Raw genomic sequence first — 16,627 nt, forward strand, 5'->3', positions numbered from 1 at the left:
TCTCACAACACAGCACCGGTAACTAGTCAATTAGTGGAAGTCATCCCTCCAATGGGCCACTCAGAGATCCTTCCAAGGATAAATATAGCATCGTTCCAGCTGCCAGTTCCGCTCGGTAAATTGCACACCGAGATGAAGTGTAAGTGTGTCGGAGCTCGGACGCGCTCTCGGCATGGCGGTGGTATACTTCGACTGGCTGGACTACCTCGTCTTCGGGGCCATGCTACTCATGTCGGCCCTCATAGGGGTCTACTTCGCGTTTTTCGCGCGGAAGAAACAAAACACCACCTCCGAATACCTGATGGGAGGCAAGAAAATGGGCATGTTTCCCATATCAATGTCACTGATTGCCAGGTACTTATGACCCGCTTGCGATGCACTCTAGCCTACGATTGCGAATTATTACTGTGCTTTCTTTCAGCTATATCTCCGGAATCTCACTGCTGGGTCTGCCAGCTGAGATGTACACATACGGGACGCAACTGTGGACTATTGTGCTGTCGGAATGGGCGGTTTCTTTGACCATAGCTATCATTTATTTACCTGTATTCTACAATTTGCAAATAACATCAACGTACGAGGTAAATATTTATTAGTAGTTTAAGTGTTTTATTTGAAAAACTCCGGTAATTTTAAAAATGCATAAATTTTTATGCATATAATAATATGTTTTTGCTATGTAACTTATTGCGAATTTTTCCCCGCTTTATATTTTATAATTATTTTCATAACTAAAAATGTTTTTAATTAATTCCTGAAAAAAGGTAAATAACGTGTCTAATTTGTGACGTTGTAGACCCAATAACATTGTATTAATTAAATAATTATACTTTTCAGTATTTGCGGTTGAGGTTCAATCAGAAAGTTCGTCTCTTGGGGTCAATAATCTTTATTATCAAGATGATGCTATACATACCGATTGTTATTTACGTGCCTGCTTTAGCGTTTAGTCAAGGTAAAATATTGAGTAAATTAAGTACACAATAATAGTGCATTGTGATGAAAGTGTGCTAAGTTAGTTAATATAGTTTTACAGTAAATATGGTGATAGAGTTTAGAGTGTAATAACAAATGTTTAGGCGTTACATTAACTTTAACGTTTTTCAGTATGTTTGCGAAGAACGAAGCCAAAATAATATAATAATTGATACATTGTTTGCTTCTAATTTGTCAAATATCACACCAATGAGTTGCTATTTGGATCTTTTAAAAGCCAATTTACATTAGGTAGTGCGATAATGATAATGCAATTTGCGTGTGTAATAGGCATATTAAGCATATAGGCATTATGAATTTAAAACGCTGCATTAACACCAGTTTATTTGCAAGTGTGTTGAAAAACAACTAGGTACATATAGGTACTCGTATTTGAGAAAAAATTTGAGATGCGACACTTGAAACTAAAAAAAACACGAATAAACACCATAAAGTTTATCATTTAAAAAATATGAAACTAATGTTTTTTTTTACAGTGACTGGAATCAACCTTCACATGATTACTCCAATTGTGTGCATCGTATGCATTTTCTACACTACACTGGTGAGTAACTTGTACCTCTTGTCGCGATGTCCGAATGACCTTATTTTATCCCCCACTCGAACAGACAAATTGCTACTAGTCTTCGTGCTGTCTCAGATCGAGGTCAAGTAAATCAGACTTGTCGAGCAGTGATGGAATATTTTTAATTTAACCCCTTTACCAGTCAAAGGTAATACAATAACCAAATATTTAAAAAGTTCATGATTTAAAGAATACAAATTTTGAAAGTTTTGATGTTCAGCATTTTTGTCTAACGACCAACTGCATTAACCAAGTGATTTGATTGAATGCGGCGGAACACAGTTGGTTTTTATTACAAAATTTTATGACCTAATTTTGTTTAAGATTTCATAATATTAATTTGAATTTAAAAATATTTCGTGTCAGATTATGTTCTTAAAAAGAAGATTAGTAATTTATACAAATTACTAATAGTCCCGTTAACCCCTCGTGATAGATTAAGGGTTAAATTACCATGACGATTTTTTGTAACTTTTGTTTTTTTTTATTTATAGGGTGGACTGAAGGCTGTAGTATGGACGGACACCTTACAAACGGTGATGATGTATTTTGGAGTTGTATTTGTACTTGCGTACGGTACCTGGCGCTTGGGAGGCATAGGAAATGTTATTGAGATAAACAGAAAAGGAGACCGTCTTGACTTTTTCGAGTAAGTAAATTTTTATTACGTGTTATTGGTCCCATACATAAACAATCGCTGTTTATCAAATGAAACGATTTTTGGAAAAAACCTACATTACATAATTTTATTCAAGTCTCTACATATTACGGTCGCTAAGTACCTACATGTGACCACGTTTTATAGGGTTTTTCAGAATTCATTCCTTAAAAGGGGGAAATGGGGTGACAAAGTCTGAAAATCAACATGGTTCAGTGGGTCGTGAATTACGAAAACAATACTCAATATTCTGGGACAAAACGAAATTCACAAAATATAAAACAAGGAATAAGGCGCATTTTTCAAGTCTTTATGTTATGATTCATATAAATCTTTCAATTTGGTTAACAGATATGGGCGTTGCTTTATGGTCATAACGGTACAATAAAAAATGTGTCCTTTGTTCTCGAAAAGTCAATTTAATTTTCAAATCTGTTTCAGTATGCGTCTAGACCCGACTATCCGGCACACATTCTGGACAACCGTGTTTGGGAATTATTTCAGCTGGCTCGCATCTTGTTCTGTTAACCAGGCTATGGTCCAGCGCTGTCTTGCTTTGTCTTCTTTAAAAAGAGCTCGCATGTGAGTACAATAAAGTATTTACCAATTACCTCTTTGATTCTTTTCTCTCAAGATGTCTCGCGTAAGGTATCTAATTATTTTGTAATATTGAAGAAAAAAGAAATGGTTTCATTGTGTCAACTAATCACTGTAGTTTTTTAATTACTTCTTGTTAAATTACGTAGACTTTTTTGAACATTGAGTCAATAATTCCAGAACAATATTCATAATGGCAGCAGGCATATTCATAATAGTATCACTGTGCTGCTACACTGGTCTCGTGATCTACGCCACTTTCGCGGACTGCGACCCTCTGTCAGTAGGATCCATCAGGAAGAGCGACCAGCTGCTGCCTTACTTTGTGATGACCATAACGGGGGCTATACCAGCACTACCTGGTATATTTATGAGTGGGGTGTTCAGCGCTGCTTTGAGGTACGTATTTGTGCTTTAAATCTGTGGCTCATTTCAGCTGGACTTCGGTAATACAGAGAAATTAACTATACTGAGTGATTATTCACCTAGAAACTTCACTAGTCTCACCCATAGGGGTAGTTTGGCAAGCAAAAACTGTTTTAACAGTAAACTTGTAGGTATTACTTGTACTAACCCGTCATTTGACGGTATTATCTTCCGAAAAGTTTTATCGATATTTTCAGCCTCAATTGTCATTGAATTATGAACGTAGGCACATAATATAATAAGACACGCGGAAATGTTTTAAAAATCTAATTTGAGATTAAAAATTGTATTTTTTTTGTAGCTCTATGTCAACTGGCTTGAACTCTTTGTGTGGCGTAATTTTTGAAGATCTCATAAGGCCTGCCTATGACAAGCCTATTTCAGAAAAAACAGCAAGTTTCATAATGAAGATTATCGTCGTAGTTATAGGTTTGCAATCGTATTTGAACATTTTAATACTTTGACTATATTAACTTCTCTATATTTAATGTATTTTGTGTTTTCAACAGGGGCTACGTGTGTAGCGTTAGTATTTTTGGTGGAGCACATGGGAGCGCTAATACAGGCAGGAAAAAGTTTGGCTGGGATTACTGCAGGCAGTTTGTTGGGCCTATTTTCTATGGGACTCTTTCTGCCATGGACTAACTCTACGGTACAGTTTTGTATATAACTACTTTGCCCTGATGTTATCGCTGGATTCAATATTTACTTAACTATACTTCCAAGGCTTCGTTAAAAAAATCACTTCATTCCTGAAACCCAAATGAATTTGCTATGAAATTCAACCTTGAATTTGAACTTGGGAATCAACAAATAGTCAATTGAGTTTGCGAACTAGTCACTAGTTTTTTTTGTTATACAGCACTATACATATTTTACAGCTTTTAAAAGATATGTCAATTAACTAGCGGTGTCAATCAAACCCTATTGGGTAAAATTTCAGGGAGCGTTAGCCGGTGGGATAACTTCCACCCTTCTCGTCGGGTGGATCTCGATAGGCACGCAAGCGGCCATGATACGAGGGGACATCGTGGTTGTCCCGAAGTCGGTGTCCGTAGCGGGCTGTCCCGCGAATATGACCACTTTCACCACCCCCATGCCGTCTACACAAACTGTGGAGTTTGACCGGTAATGTTATAACTTGTTATCTATCGTATCGTAATCAATGTACCTACATTGCTTCAATAAGTAGCGCAATACAAGTTTGTAGGTTATTACTTAAAATGTATTCAAGAAGTTTATTTATTAAATCGATCATAATTCGAGAATAATTTCTATTAAACGTAGACCTAATATTAGGTTTTTCAAATAGTCGAATGTTTTACTAATAATGTTGAAAATATGTAGGTAGGTACATATTATTTAAACATGTCTAAAAGAATAAATAAATATGTTTGGACAATCTCACACAGCGCCATCTAGCCCCAAAGTAAGCAATTAATATTAACGGATATACCTACTACTTATATACTTTTTTTTTTTAAATACATACATATTATACATAGTAACACCACAGAATACATAATAGTAGCAACAGAAATTGCACTCCTTTGTGTAGGATCAGATGCCGACATTTTAACGGTAATAATAATAATGCAAAATATCCAACGCACATGGTGCATTCGAAATCGCACCTTACTACTACGCTCACAAGAGCGCAAATTTTTTGTGTTCAGAATTGATCTACCTCGCAGCTCAAGCGCCAGGGTTGTATAAGCAAAGTAAAATAAATAATAACTTAATTTTAAGAAGCATTTATTGTATTTACGATTGGTAATCTTTAATCTAGTGGTGTTTGTATAATCGTACCATCTCTAAAGTACCTATTAATAAACTTCAGTGTTGCAATAATTCGAAATTGGACAAATAGTTTTAAAAGGTGTAGTGTCGGAAAATAGACACGGTGAAGTAAGTTAATGTTTATATTAGCTAAAATAATTTTTTTGCTACAGTTTTTTGTCATAAGTATTTCAAAATTATTTAAAAAGTGTAGTTTTTTTTAATTATTTAAATTAGTACAGTTAATTATTATTCCTAAATACTACGATTTTACATTAAAGAAGGATAACACTGCTGTTGGAACAATAAACCTTGATTGTGACGATGATCGACCGAGCGTGTATAGAAATACGCGTGTGCTCACAGGCGCGTGGCGGTCCTGACTGATTTGCAACTTGAAGTTGTCGCACGCTGTAGGTAATTATCTCGGCCGGTATAGGCGAGTGACGGAGGCCTGGTAACACCCAGACCCGTCACAGAAATTAAAATTCATCATTTCAATTTCTGCCCGGCCGAGAATCGAACCCGGGACCTCTCGGCATAGCAGTCCGTTCTGAACCACTACACCAAACGGCCGACAACGAAAAGAACGAGGTAAACAGTTGATTTTAAAACGCATGCAACATGAAAACATCATGATGTCAGATTCTAGAAATGGGGTAATGTCATACCTACAGCCGTGCGATGCAACGTGAGGCTGCGATCAAAATTCTAATACATTTATTGTTGGTCCCGACTTGCGAAGTTGATATAGTCGTGATGAATTATTCAAAAGTGTGTGATCACCGCTGCCGTAATACAATAAATATAGAATCCATTGTTTGTTATTGTTTCTGCAAGATTTAAAATATCTGGAGCAAGCTGAAAAATACTGAAGCTTACCTGAAAACTTCTATTCATTAACTTACCTGTTGTGATTTTGATATTTTCTTATAATTTGATTGCCACATTATCGTTGCTTGTATCCTTACGACGAGTTCGGAACCTAAAATGAAATGTAATTATTATTGTGCATAACAAACAACAAGTTTCAGGAGAAGATCCGGAGCTGAAAACATTAAGTTTTCTCCGATGGTGACCAACACATGAAACTTTTCATTATCTTCAGATTAGACTCCTCTTTGGTGGTGGTTTAAATGGCAAATGATGTATGTAATTACTAATTACCTAAAGAGACTTCCATTTCAGAAAGATTACTAATTTGCTCCTTTGACAAAAAGGCATCCGGTCAGAGCGAATCAGCATTACATCGAGATTGATTTATATGAATGTGTCGTAATAGAATTTAGGTTAGCTCATTTTGGAGACACGCATAATATATAATTTACATTTACATGCAAAACAAAGTCGAAACCATTCGAATGCATCAGAACCAGCCCACAGTAAAGGAGTCGAATATCATTTCATTGAGTTTAATGGCGGTATCGTTCTGTTCCAGGTCAGGCACGTTCTTCCTGTACCGACTGAGCTACTTGTACTACACGCTGGTCGGGATGACTGTGTGCGTGTTCGTCGGCGTGGTAGTGTCGTATTTTACGCAGCCCAACGACCCTGCTTTGGTAAGTTCCCTGTTAAAAATCACCCTTTATTCTAATGATTCCTAAATAATCCTAAATAAATAATAATCGCCTTTTCAAGGCGAGAGTGAATAATAGGCACTTACAGGGCAGATATTATGTACCATCCTAGACTGCATCTCACTTAACACCAGGTGCGATTGCGGTCCAATACTTGCCTTGTCTTGTATAAAAAAAAATTATCGTTTTTTTTTCATGTGTTGGTCGGCACAGACTACCTACATATAAGATATAGCGTATTAGTATAAAGTAAAAACGCTGAATATGCTGTAAGGAGTCGCGCATGGAGTCAATATTGGAAAAAATGCCATCTTATCAAGTAAGTTTGGCGACTCTATGATTAGATTTTATGTTCAACTAGCGGACCCGACAGACTTCGTTCTGTCAAAAATATTCACCTATATTGCTTCGAAAACAGGGAGGGAGTGCTTGTAATTTAATATGAACTTCATCCCAAGTANATGGAATAGCAATAAAGTTCAAATTGACTCTACATTTTAGTTAGAAAAGGTTTGTATACAAAAAGAAAAGGGTTGTTTTTAGGGATTTCCCGGAAATTATTCGAACTTTTCTCGCCGTAAAAACCATCCTTCGACTTCAACGAACATTTAAAAAAATAGTTGGTGAAATTGGTCCTGGCGTTGTTGAGCTATGCGCTTGCCAACACATTTTGCGATTCATTTTTATATTAAAGAAGATTATATTCAATTACATTTCCGGTTTATATTCCAACAAGGTTGTCCCTCATTTTGTATTTTGTAGCTTTCATTGAGATTCAGATTTGGGCAAGTAGATACAAATATTTAACCAAATTCATGTATGCACGCTAAACAATACAAATTGAATTGATTAGATTAAATAATGTTAAAACGCTCTCCTAATACATTTATTTGACGTGGAGAGTTTCACTTTCCTGATGATGACAAATGAAAAACGGTTGTGAACACATCGAATTACCAATTCATTAAAATCTGTCATTAGTCCGGTCAAAAAAGACATTTAGTCCAGTCAATAAAGCATTGTAGATGGAAATCCATGGAACACAATTTTTGACTTCGGGACTTTATTTAGACTAGTTAGGAGGTGAACGTAGCAAAAGTCCCCGCCCTTAGCCCTTGAGCCGGCGGGGAGAGGGGGGTTTAAAGGTACCACTTTTCGGTTTTTCGCTTAATGTTTGAGGTATATTTATGAAATTTAAAGCTGATGTTTATCTTGCAAGTCTCAACACATGAGCCTAATTTGAAGTGTTAATGCACATAGTCCAGTCAATGAATGCCTTAACGACGGTGTAGAGAGAAATCCGTGGAACACAATTTCTGACCTCGGGACTTTATTTAGCCTAGTTAGGTGGTGAACATAGCAAAAGTCCCCGCCCTTAGCCCTTGAGCCGGCGGGGAGAGGGGGGTTTAAAGGTACCACTTTTCGGTTTTTCGCTTAATCCTCGGAAACTATGCGTCCTAGTGACATGACTACTATGAACCAAAAAAAGCTTATTCAATTTGCTACAGGTCAATATTACAGACCTTCTAGAGCAGATGCCGCGAAAACTATACAATTTATAGAAAAACTTGTCCATCTCATCTGTAGCAAATTGAATATGCTTTTTTTGGTTCAAAGTAGTCATGTCACTAAGACGCATAGTTTCCGAGGTTTAAGCGAAAAACCGAAAAGTGGCACCTTTAAACCCCCCTCTCCCCGCCGGCTCAAGGGCTAAGGGCGGGGACTTTTGCTATGTTCACCTCCTAACTAGGCTAAATAAAGTCCTGAAGTCAGAAATTGTGTTCTACAGTTTTCCATCTATAATGCTTTATTGACTGGACTAACAGTGCTTTTTGAGTGATGAGGAGTCAAAAGTGACTCCAATTAGTTCGTCTAAATATACGCACGATGCAGTCCCCTCCCTGGAACTAGGCTTAACATGCTCCCGCATGTCTATAATGTTTGCTTTTAATGTTGATTTAGTCGATTTTCTCCTGATGGGAACATGTAAGACAAAATTAAAATTTACAATATTACAGACCTTCTAGAGCAGATGCCGCGAAAACAACAATATACAAGATATAGAAAAACTTGACTGTCTCACCTGTAGCAAATTGAATAAGCTTTTTTTGGTTAATAGTAGCCATGTCACTAGGACGCATAGTTTCCGAGGATTAAGCGAAAAATCGAAAAGTGGTACCTTTAAACCCCCCTCTCCCCGCCGGCTCAAGGGCTAAGGGCGGGGACTTTTACTATGTTCACCTCCTAACTAGTCTAAATAAAGTCCCGAGGTCAGAAATTGTGTTCCAGGAATTTCTCTCTACACCGTCGTTAAAGCATTCATTGACTGGACTAATTTCAATTAACTGACAATTATTCGCATACAGCCATTCACGTAATATCAGTGGGTCTAGACAAAGTGCAAATTATAATCGCAAACCAGTCGAAAAGTGGTCGAAAAGCCCCTTTTTTGTATGGAGTTTAGTCCAGTCAATGAATGCCTTAACGACGGTGTAGAGAGAAATCCGTGGAACACAATTTCTGACCTCGGGACTTTATTTAGACTAGTTAGGTGGTGAACATAGCAAAAGTCCCCGCCCTTAGCCCTTGAGCCGGCGGGGAGAGGGGGGTTTAAAGGTACTAATTTTCGGTTTTTCGCTTAATCCTCGGAAACTATGCGTCCTAGTGACATGACTACTATGAACCAAAAAAAGCTTATTCAATTTGCTACAGGTGAGACCGTCAAGTTTTTCTATATCTTGTATAGTTTTTACGGCATCTGCTCTAGAAGGTCTGTAAAATTGGAAATTTTATTGTTGTCTTACATGTTCCTTTCAGGAGAAAATCGACTAAATCAACATTGAGCAAACACTATAGACATGCGGGAGCATGTTAAGCCTAGTTCCATGGAGGGGACTGCACCGTGCGTATATTTAGACGAACCAATTAGAGCCACTTTTGACTCCTCATCATTCAAAAACTGCTGTGCGTTAACACTTCAAATTTGGCTCATGTATTGAGACTTGCAAGATATACATCAGCTTCAAATTTCACAAATATACCTCAAACGGTTATTTAGGTATTGACGTTCAAAAATCGATATTTAGAGCATTAAAATCTATCTATCACATGTGAAATGTTAAAATTGACTGGTTTTTTATTAGTTCCTAAGTATTTACATAACTACCTATCTGGATGCCAAATTTGAACCTTCGAGGTCATCTGGAAGTGGTTAGAATTTGGTCTGTAGGTCAGACATGAAGATTTTTGGACGTCAATATTTAAAGAACCGTTTGAGGCATATTTATGAAATTTGAAACTGATGTATATCTTGCAAGTCTCAACACATGAGCCAAATTTGAAGTGTTAATGCACAGTACTTTTTGAGTGATGAGGAGTCAAAAGTGGCTCAAAGTGGTTCGTCTAAATATACGCACGGTGCAGTCCCCTCCCTGGAACTAGGCTTAACATGCTCCCGCATGTCTAGAATGATTGCTCAATGTTGATTTAGTCGATTTTCTCCTGATGGAAACATGTAAGACAAAAATAAAATTTCCAATATTACATACCTTCTACAGCAGATGCCGCGAAAACTATACAATTTATTGAAAAACTTGTCCATCTCACCTGTAGCAAATTGAATATGCTTTTTTTGGTTCAAAGTAGTCATGTCACTAGGACGCATAGTTTCCGAGGATTAAGCGAAAAACCAAAAAATTGGCACCTTTAAACCCCCCTCTCCCCGCCGGCTCAAGGGCTAAGGGCGGGGACTTTTGCTATGTTCACCTCCTAACTAGTCTAAATAAAGTCCTCAAGTCAGAAATTGTGTTCTACAGTTTTCCATCTATAATGCTTTATTGACTGGACTAGTTTTGACGGATTCGATTTTCGATTCGATCAAAAAGTGCGTTTTGTCTAAGGGGGTGGTAATATTAAAATATTCGCATATTGTAAGTTTACACTGACATTTATCCATTTTCATATAATAACTCTAAGATCTGACTTCATTCTATCTGGCAGTAACAAAAATCTAGCTACCTACTATGATTTCATTTTATAGGCTGAAGATACCACCATACGACCATACTATGATTGTCTTTTGTTTACATAGCATTTGTGAAAAGATTTATACAAAAGATACAACTGACCTCCAATAAACCAAATAGGTACACAATGAATGCGTCCGTTCACGACCCAAGAGTTCGTTCACGTCTTTAATTTTAGGTCATCTCAGATCCCAACATAAATCTTCTGCAAAATCGTGCCAAGTCGCGATTGAGAAATTTATTGGAAAAGATGTAGAGTGTGAGAAAATAAGCCTTATATGGGAATATTTATACTTAATGGTTGTTTAATAACTATTGTATGTAAAAGGATTTTCAAAGGACATGAAGCCGGCCAGCATTATGAGAAAGTTAAAGGTTGGTAGTAGATACGACAAGATTTTCACTATTAATTGATACTGACATTCGCTTAATTGCGTAGATACACAATAACATTATTTTATTATCCAGGAAAACTTACTCTATCTAACAGTTTTCATAAAATAATTAAACGTAGCATCTACTTACGTTATATTCAACTATTAGTGTCGGGATATCTGAATAAATGAACTTATGTGATCCACTAGCAAGACAATAATGAAGGACAACAATAACTTATGACCGTCAAGCTGACACTGTGCTCCCACTGAAACAATCCCTGAAAAAAATATTGCACAGCGTAGTAAAATTTATGCGGGTTGCAGCTCAAGGAAAACTATTGAGTAGACCGAACTGACATTTACATATTTGTTGAATGTATGAACAGGGGTTTCTTTAACTTATTGTACTTACATAAATGTGTTTTAATAGGAATTATCATAAATTAAGAAAAAAGTGTGAAAACAATGTTTATTTTGACTTCATACGTACGCTGATTGAATTTTTTTTTTATGGATTTTGTAACAATCCTTACAATGTCTCGGTATTTTTATCTTTACCACTAGGGACAATAAAAATGTGTGTTGGTCTTGAAAACAAGTAGAATATGCTTTTTGGGGTCCTATTAGATGTATAATACCTACTTTATCCAGCGATAAAAACAATCACAAGATATTTTTTGTGTAGAGTTTAATTCTCTATCACTGATAATGAAAGGGAAATGTCATTTATGCATTCTTCTTCCTTCTTTTTTAAGACCTTGAACTTTTAAAGTATAAAAGTTGTGATTGAAAGCATGAATACACAAATTATGGCGTTAATTCCAGCCACCCACCTCAAAATTGTAAAGTTAATACTATATTGACTGGACTATGAAACCAAAAATTCAGAATTCTTCCAGTAAATAAATTCAAATTCTTTAAGATTAGGTACATTTTAGGTACAGTATGGTCCATACCACCTGTTTGCTGTGCCCGACAGGGTCCATACTGTATGGACTCTGTCGGGCACAGCAAACATTAGAGGAGTGGAGGACGTAGATTTTTAATGTAGGTAGGTAGGTAATGCCCGTTTTCACCATCAATCCCTAATTTATAAGTAACCCTTATGTAAACAAAATTCCTGTTATTTGTTCCCATAGGGGTCACTTAAAAATTAGGGATTGGTGGTGAAAACGGGCATAAGTATAATAAAATAGGTAACTCTAATGATTATTTCATTATTACATGTTAGGTGGCTCATAGATTGTCTTTGAGGTACTCTTGAATAGGGGTCGCAAACCGGGATACCGAATTTCGAAAATACCGGAATACCGGGCCAAATTTAGGTCTAATTAATACCGGTATTTATTTCACAAAAACCGGGATATTCGGTATTTTCGGTTTTAGTAAAATAAATAAAAAACATATACAAATAGAAAAATTAACGCGCCATTCAATTCAAAATACGCGCGCGCGAGTTAATTAAAGTATTTGAACTATTTAACCCAAGTTATTTTAATAAAGGATTATGATTATGCCAAATCCATTCCAGTCCAGAAGCTTGAAGACATCTTCCAGGGCGGCGGTAAACAGTTTTGGAGATATGACGTCTCCCTGTCTTACCTCTCGCTGCAGCTGGATAGGTTTCGAGTCCCGATCCTGGAGGCGGACCCACATTGTGGCGTTTTTGTATAAACTTTTCAACACTTCGATATATCGATAGTCAATTTGGCACCTTTGGAGAGATTGTAGCACTGCCCAGGTCTCGACCGAATCGAAGGCTTTCTCATAATCCACAAACGCCAGGCAAAGTGGTTGATTATACTCCTCGGTCNCTCTTGAATAGTAGTTATAGTAGCTTTTTGCTATAAGCATATCTTTAAGTTTTTTTTAAAAATCTTTTTCTGTGCTGTTCTTTATTGTAGTTAGTTGACAACTTGTTGTAGATTTTTACGCCCATAATATTGCTAAATACAGCAGGACTTGGCGAGAATACTGCCGCGCTACTAGATAGCATGTCAGTTTTGATTAGGCTAATTTATGTTAAGCACATCTGGGGAATCCATTTGAAGATCGTCCTGTTTGTTCATCCGTTTTTTGATTTGTCAGTTTGTAATCTACTTTAACACCTGTTATTGACCTCCTACAAACATTAATTCTGGATGATCATTTGTCATTTGAAGAGTTATTTATTACTAGCTTTCCGCCCGCGGCTTCGCCCGCGTGTAATTTTGTCTGTCACAGAAAAACTTTGTTTCAAAAACCGGGATAAAAACTATCTTATGTACTTTCCCGGGACTCAAACTATCTCTATGCCAAATTTCATTTAAATCGGTTCAGTAGTTTAGGCGTGAAAGAGAGACAGACAGACAGACACTTTCGCATTTATAATATTACTTAACTTGTAAGATTGAAAAAAAAAATACGAGTCCAATATTTTTTGATAATAATTGACGGACTAAAAGTTTTTTTAGGAAACTAGCCTATTGGACACTAAGTAACGTGTCCTATCATGTCCCGGTTCCAGGTTCACCGTGACCTGCTGACGCCGGTGATCCACAGCTGGCTGCCTCCGCAGAGCCCGGGCTGCCGGCGCCCGCGCCTCACGCAGCACGACATCGAGTTGCACGCGCGCGATCTAGACCACCTGCGCGTGCGAACGCCTTACACAGTTTGTATATTCCTACTCTAGCATCATGCATGAGCCGTATATTCCAGCAGAGAAGAATATGACCAATCCCGCGACCTGCTGACGGATCCACAGCTGGCTGCCACCTGCGCCTTACGCAGAACGACATCGAGTTGCACGCGCGTGTCCTGGACCACCTGCGCGTGTGAACGCCTTACACAGTTTGTATATTCCTCCTACTGTGCATGAGCCGTGATTCCAGCAGAGAAGAATATGACCAACCCCGCGACCTGTTGATGGATCCACAACTGGCTGCCACCCGCGCCTTACGCAGAACGACATCGACCTACACGCGCGCGATCTAGACCACCTGAGCTTGCGAACGCCTTACACAGTTTGTATATTCCTACTCTAGCATCATGCATGACCCGTATATTCCAGCAGAGAAGAATATGACCAACCCCGCGACCTGTTGACGGATCCACAGCTGACTGCCACTCGCGCCTTACGCAGAACGACATCGAGTTGCACGCGCGCGATCTAGACCACCTACGCGTGCGAACGCCTTACACAGTTTGTATATTACTTACTACTCTAGCATCATGTATGACCCGTATATTCCAGCAGATAAAAATATGACCAACCCCGCGACCTGTTGACGGATCCACAGCTGGCTGCCACCTGCGCCTTACGCAGAACGACATCGAGTTGCACGAGCGTGTCCTGGACCACCTGCGCGTGCGAACGCCTTACACAGTTTGTATATTCCTCCTACTGTGCATGAGCCGTGATTCCAGCAGAGAAGAATATGACCAACCCCGCGACCTGTTGACGGATCCACAGCTGGCTGCCACCCGCGCCTTACGCAGAACGACATAGAGTTGCACGCGCGCGATCTAGACCACCTGCGCGTGCGAACGCCTTACACAGTTTGTATATTCCTACTCTAGCATCATGCATGAGCCGTATATTCCAGCAGAGAAGAATATGACCAACCCCGCGACCTGTTGACGGATCCACAGCTGGCTGCCACCCGCGCCTTACGCAGCACGACATCGAGCTGCACGCGCGCGATCTAGACCACCTGCGCGTGCGAACGCCTTACACAGTTTGTATATTCCTACTCTAGCATCGTGCATGAGTCGTGTAGTTCCAGCAGAGAAGAATAGGACCATCACCTTCTGCGGGAGCCGCCACTCGGCACACAGTGTTATTCTTCCCTAGCATTCAAGCCACAATATAATCCCAAGCATGAACCATGAGCCATATTGTTACATTAGACAAAAAATAAAACCACCTGACCGGCCAACGCGCGAGATATGGACCACCTGCGCATGCGCCTTACACAGTTTGTATTATTCATATTCTAGCGTCATTAGGTGTAGTTCCGTTAGAGGAGGGTTAAAATAGGGCCACCTCCACTCGACCTGAGAATGTTGTGCGAGGCGGCTAAGGGAGAAATATGCGAACATCAAATTTCCCTAACTCATGTAGCCAGCGTGGAGAGTGTTGGCCAAATCTTCTCTATGCCACAGGGTCAAGTTCCTGCAGTGGAGACACCTCATTATTGCATGGTTTGATAAACGCAACGTATTAGAATGTGCACTTTTTCAGGTTTCTCATTTGTAAATATCTTCTGATCGTCTTTTTTAAAATTATGGTAATTTATTTTTGTGGAGTGGAAGAAATCCTACTTTCTAAACCTAAATAATGTAGCATCTTAGACACAGATAGTATAAGCGATTGCATGCATAATAAATGCCCTTTTGATGTGGTGGTTTTTATCCATAATATACTTTCTCTAACTATACTATATGGGTATCTACATAAATCATACGGTTTTTACTAGGTTTGTTATTAAGAGTTTGATTTTCTGACACTACCCTACTCTTTTCTCTACTCCTAATTTAACTATGATACCTATACTAACACTGCCGCTCGTAACTCGTAGCATCTTGTAGTAATTTTCGTAGCACTTTGCGTAATTAGTGGTACACGTGGTTAGAAAATAAGTTAAACTTTTGATGTTTCTTTCAGAAAGTCGAAAGCACCCAAGACGACGACTTCGTGCCTCACAGGAACAACAACAACAGCTAATACAAAAGGCGGACAGACGATCAGCCTAGGTTAGTTAGTAGTTAGAAAAAATATGTGTTATAAAACGGTGACTACCTTTGACTATATTCTGGACCAAATATTATAATAAAGAATTTATTTTTATGTGGCTGTATTGATTGTCGATTGATAACGTGATATGTGCAACCTGCTTAGGTACAAATGCAGGTGGCTCTAAAAATAACTCGGTGTGGTTTAATATTTCTAAAGTTTCACAAAACGGTAAACTCAAGTTTTAACTCAGTTACGATTTTTTTTAAATTTGTGTTTAAACTGCAGTAAAATTTAAACTACAGCTAATTAATTAATGCATTATCTGCCTGATATATTACTAATAAACATTTCTGATCTTGAAATCACAAGCATACTCTGCTCATGCGCTACTTCCCTCTTGAGACAATTAGGATCAAAAAGAAGTCAAACACTCCTTAGTACTGCGACATTTGCGTGTTTTTGCTACTTGGCAATTAACGGTTATCGATATCGGAAAAGTACACAATGTTTGCATCAATCTTGTTATTCTTGAATGTCAAATAAAAATTACATCCTCCAAATGTATCCAAAGTGTGCTTTTAAGTAGGTACTTTATAATGTCTGAGCTCGAGCAAGTAGATTGTTTAGGTACCTAACTTAAATACTTAAAATGTGATCTGTTTCTAATTTAATAGAAACGTAGTGAAGATTTTCCTAGATAATTATCTAACAGTCTGATAGAAGCAAACTAAAGCTTCTATAAATTGACCAGGGATAATCAAACAAATAATAGGAAATAAAAATCTATATATTATATTTAATTATTCTTACAAACTGTTAAATTACGTCATATTATTATGTACAACATCTCATAACCAAGACATAAATTAACAGATTGACGGCATATTATCAAATACTTTTTGGCATCAAA

At 38.0% G+C, this 16,627-nt stretch overlaps 1 protein-coding gene across 1 annotated transcript; it reads left to right on the plus strand.

Annotated features, from left to right (window-relative positions):
• The first annotated feature begins 123 nt into the window (after positions 1–123).
• Positions 124–15,828, plus strand: LOC114357880 (sodium-coupled monocarboxylate transporter 2). The gene is made up of 13 exons (XM_028311676.1): positions 124–354; positions 422–581; positions 838–955; positions 1,473–1,540; positions 2,056–2,210; positions 2,661–2,801; positions 2,997–3,215; positions 3,544–3,671; positions 3,752–3,894; positions 4,186–4,370; positions 6,460–6,580; positions 13,507–13,650; positions 15,646–15,828. The coding sequence occupies exons 1-13, from the start codon at positions 173–175 to the stop codon at positions 15,703–15,705; spliced, it is 1,824 nt and encodes a 607-aa protein (XP_028167477.1). The 5' UTR covers positions 124–172; the 3' UTR covers positions 15,706–15,828.
• The last annotated feature ends 799 nt before the right edge of the window (positions 15,829–16,627 follow it).

The sequence above is a fragment of the Ostrinia furnacalis genome, unplaced genomic scaffold (assembly GCF_004193835.3).
Source record: "Ostrinia furnacalis isolate ACB-3 unplaced genomic scaffold, ASM419383v2 OfSCF3526, whole genome shotgun sequence".
Classification (NCBI taxonomy): Eukaryota; Metazoa; Arthropoda; class Insecta; order Lepidoptera; family Crambidae; genus Ostrinia; species Ostrinia furnacalis.

Coding starts and splice junctions, on each gene's coding strand:
- LOC114357880 (XM_028311676.1), top strand. CDS start 173: ATGGCGGTGGTATACTTCGACTGGCTGGACTACCTCGTCTTCGGGGCC. Junction 956..1,472: donor TGCTTTAGCGTTTAGTCAAG/GTAAAATATTGA, acceptor TTTTTTTTACAG/TGACTGGAATCAACCTTCAC. Junction 2,802..2,996: donor TCTTTAAAAAGAGCTCGCAT/GTGAGTACAATA, acceptor CAATAATTCCAG/AACAATATTCATAATGGCAG.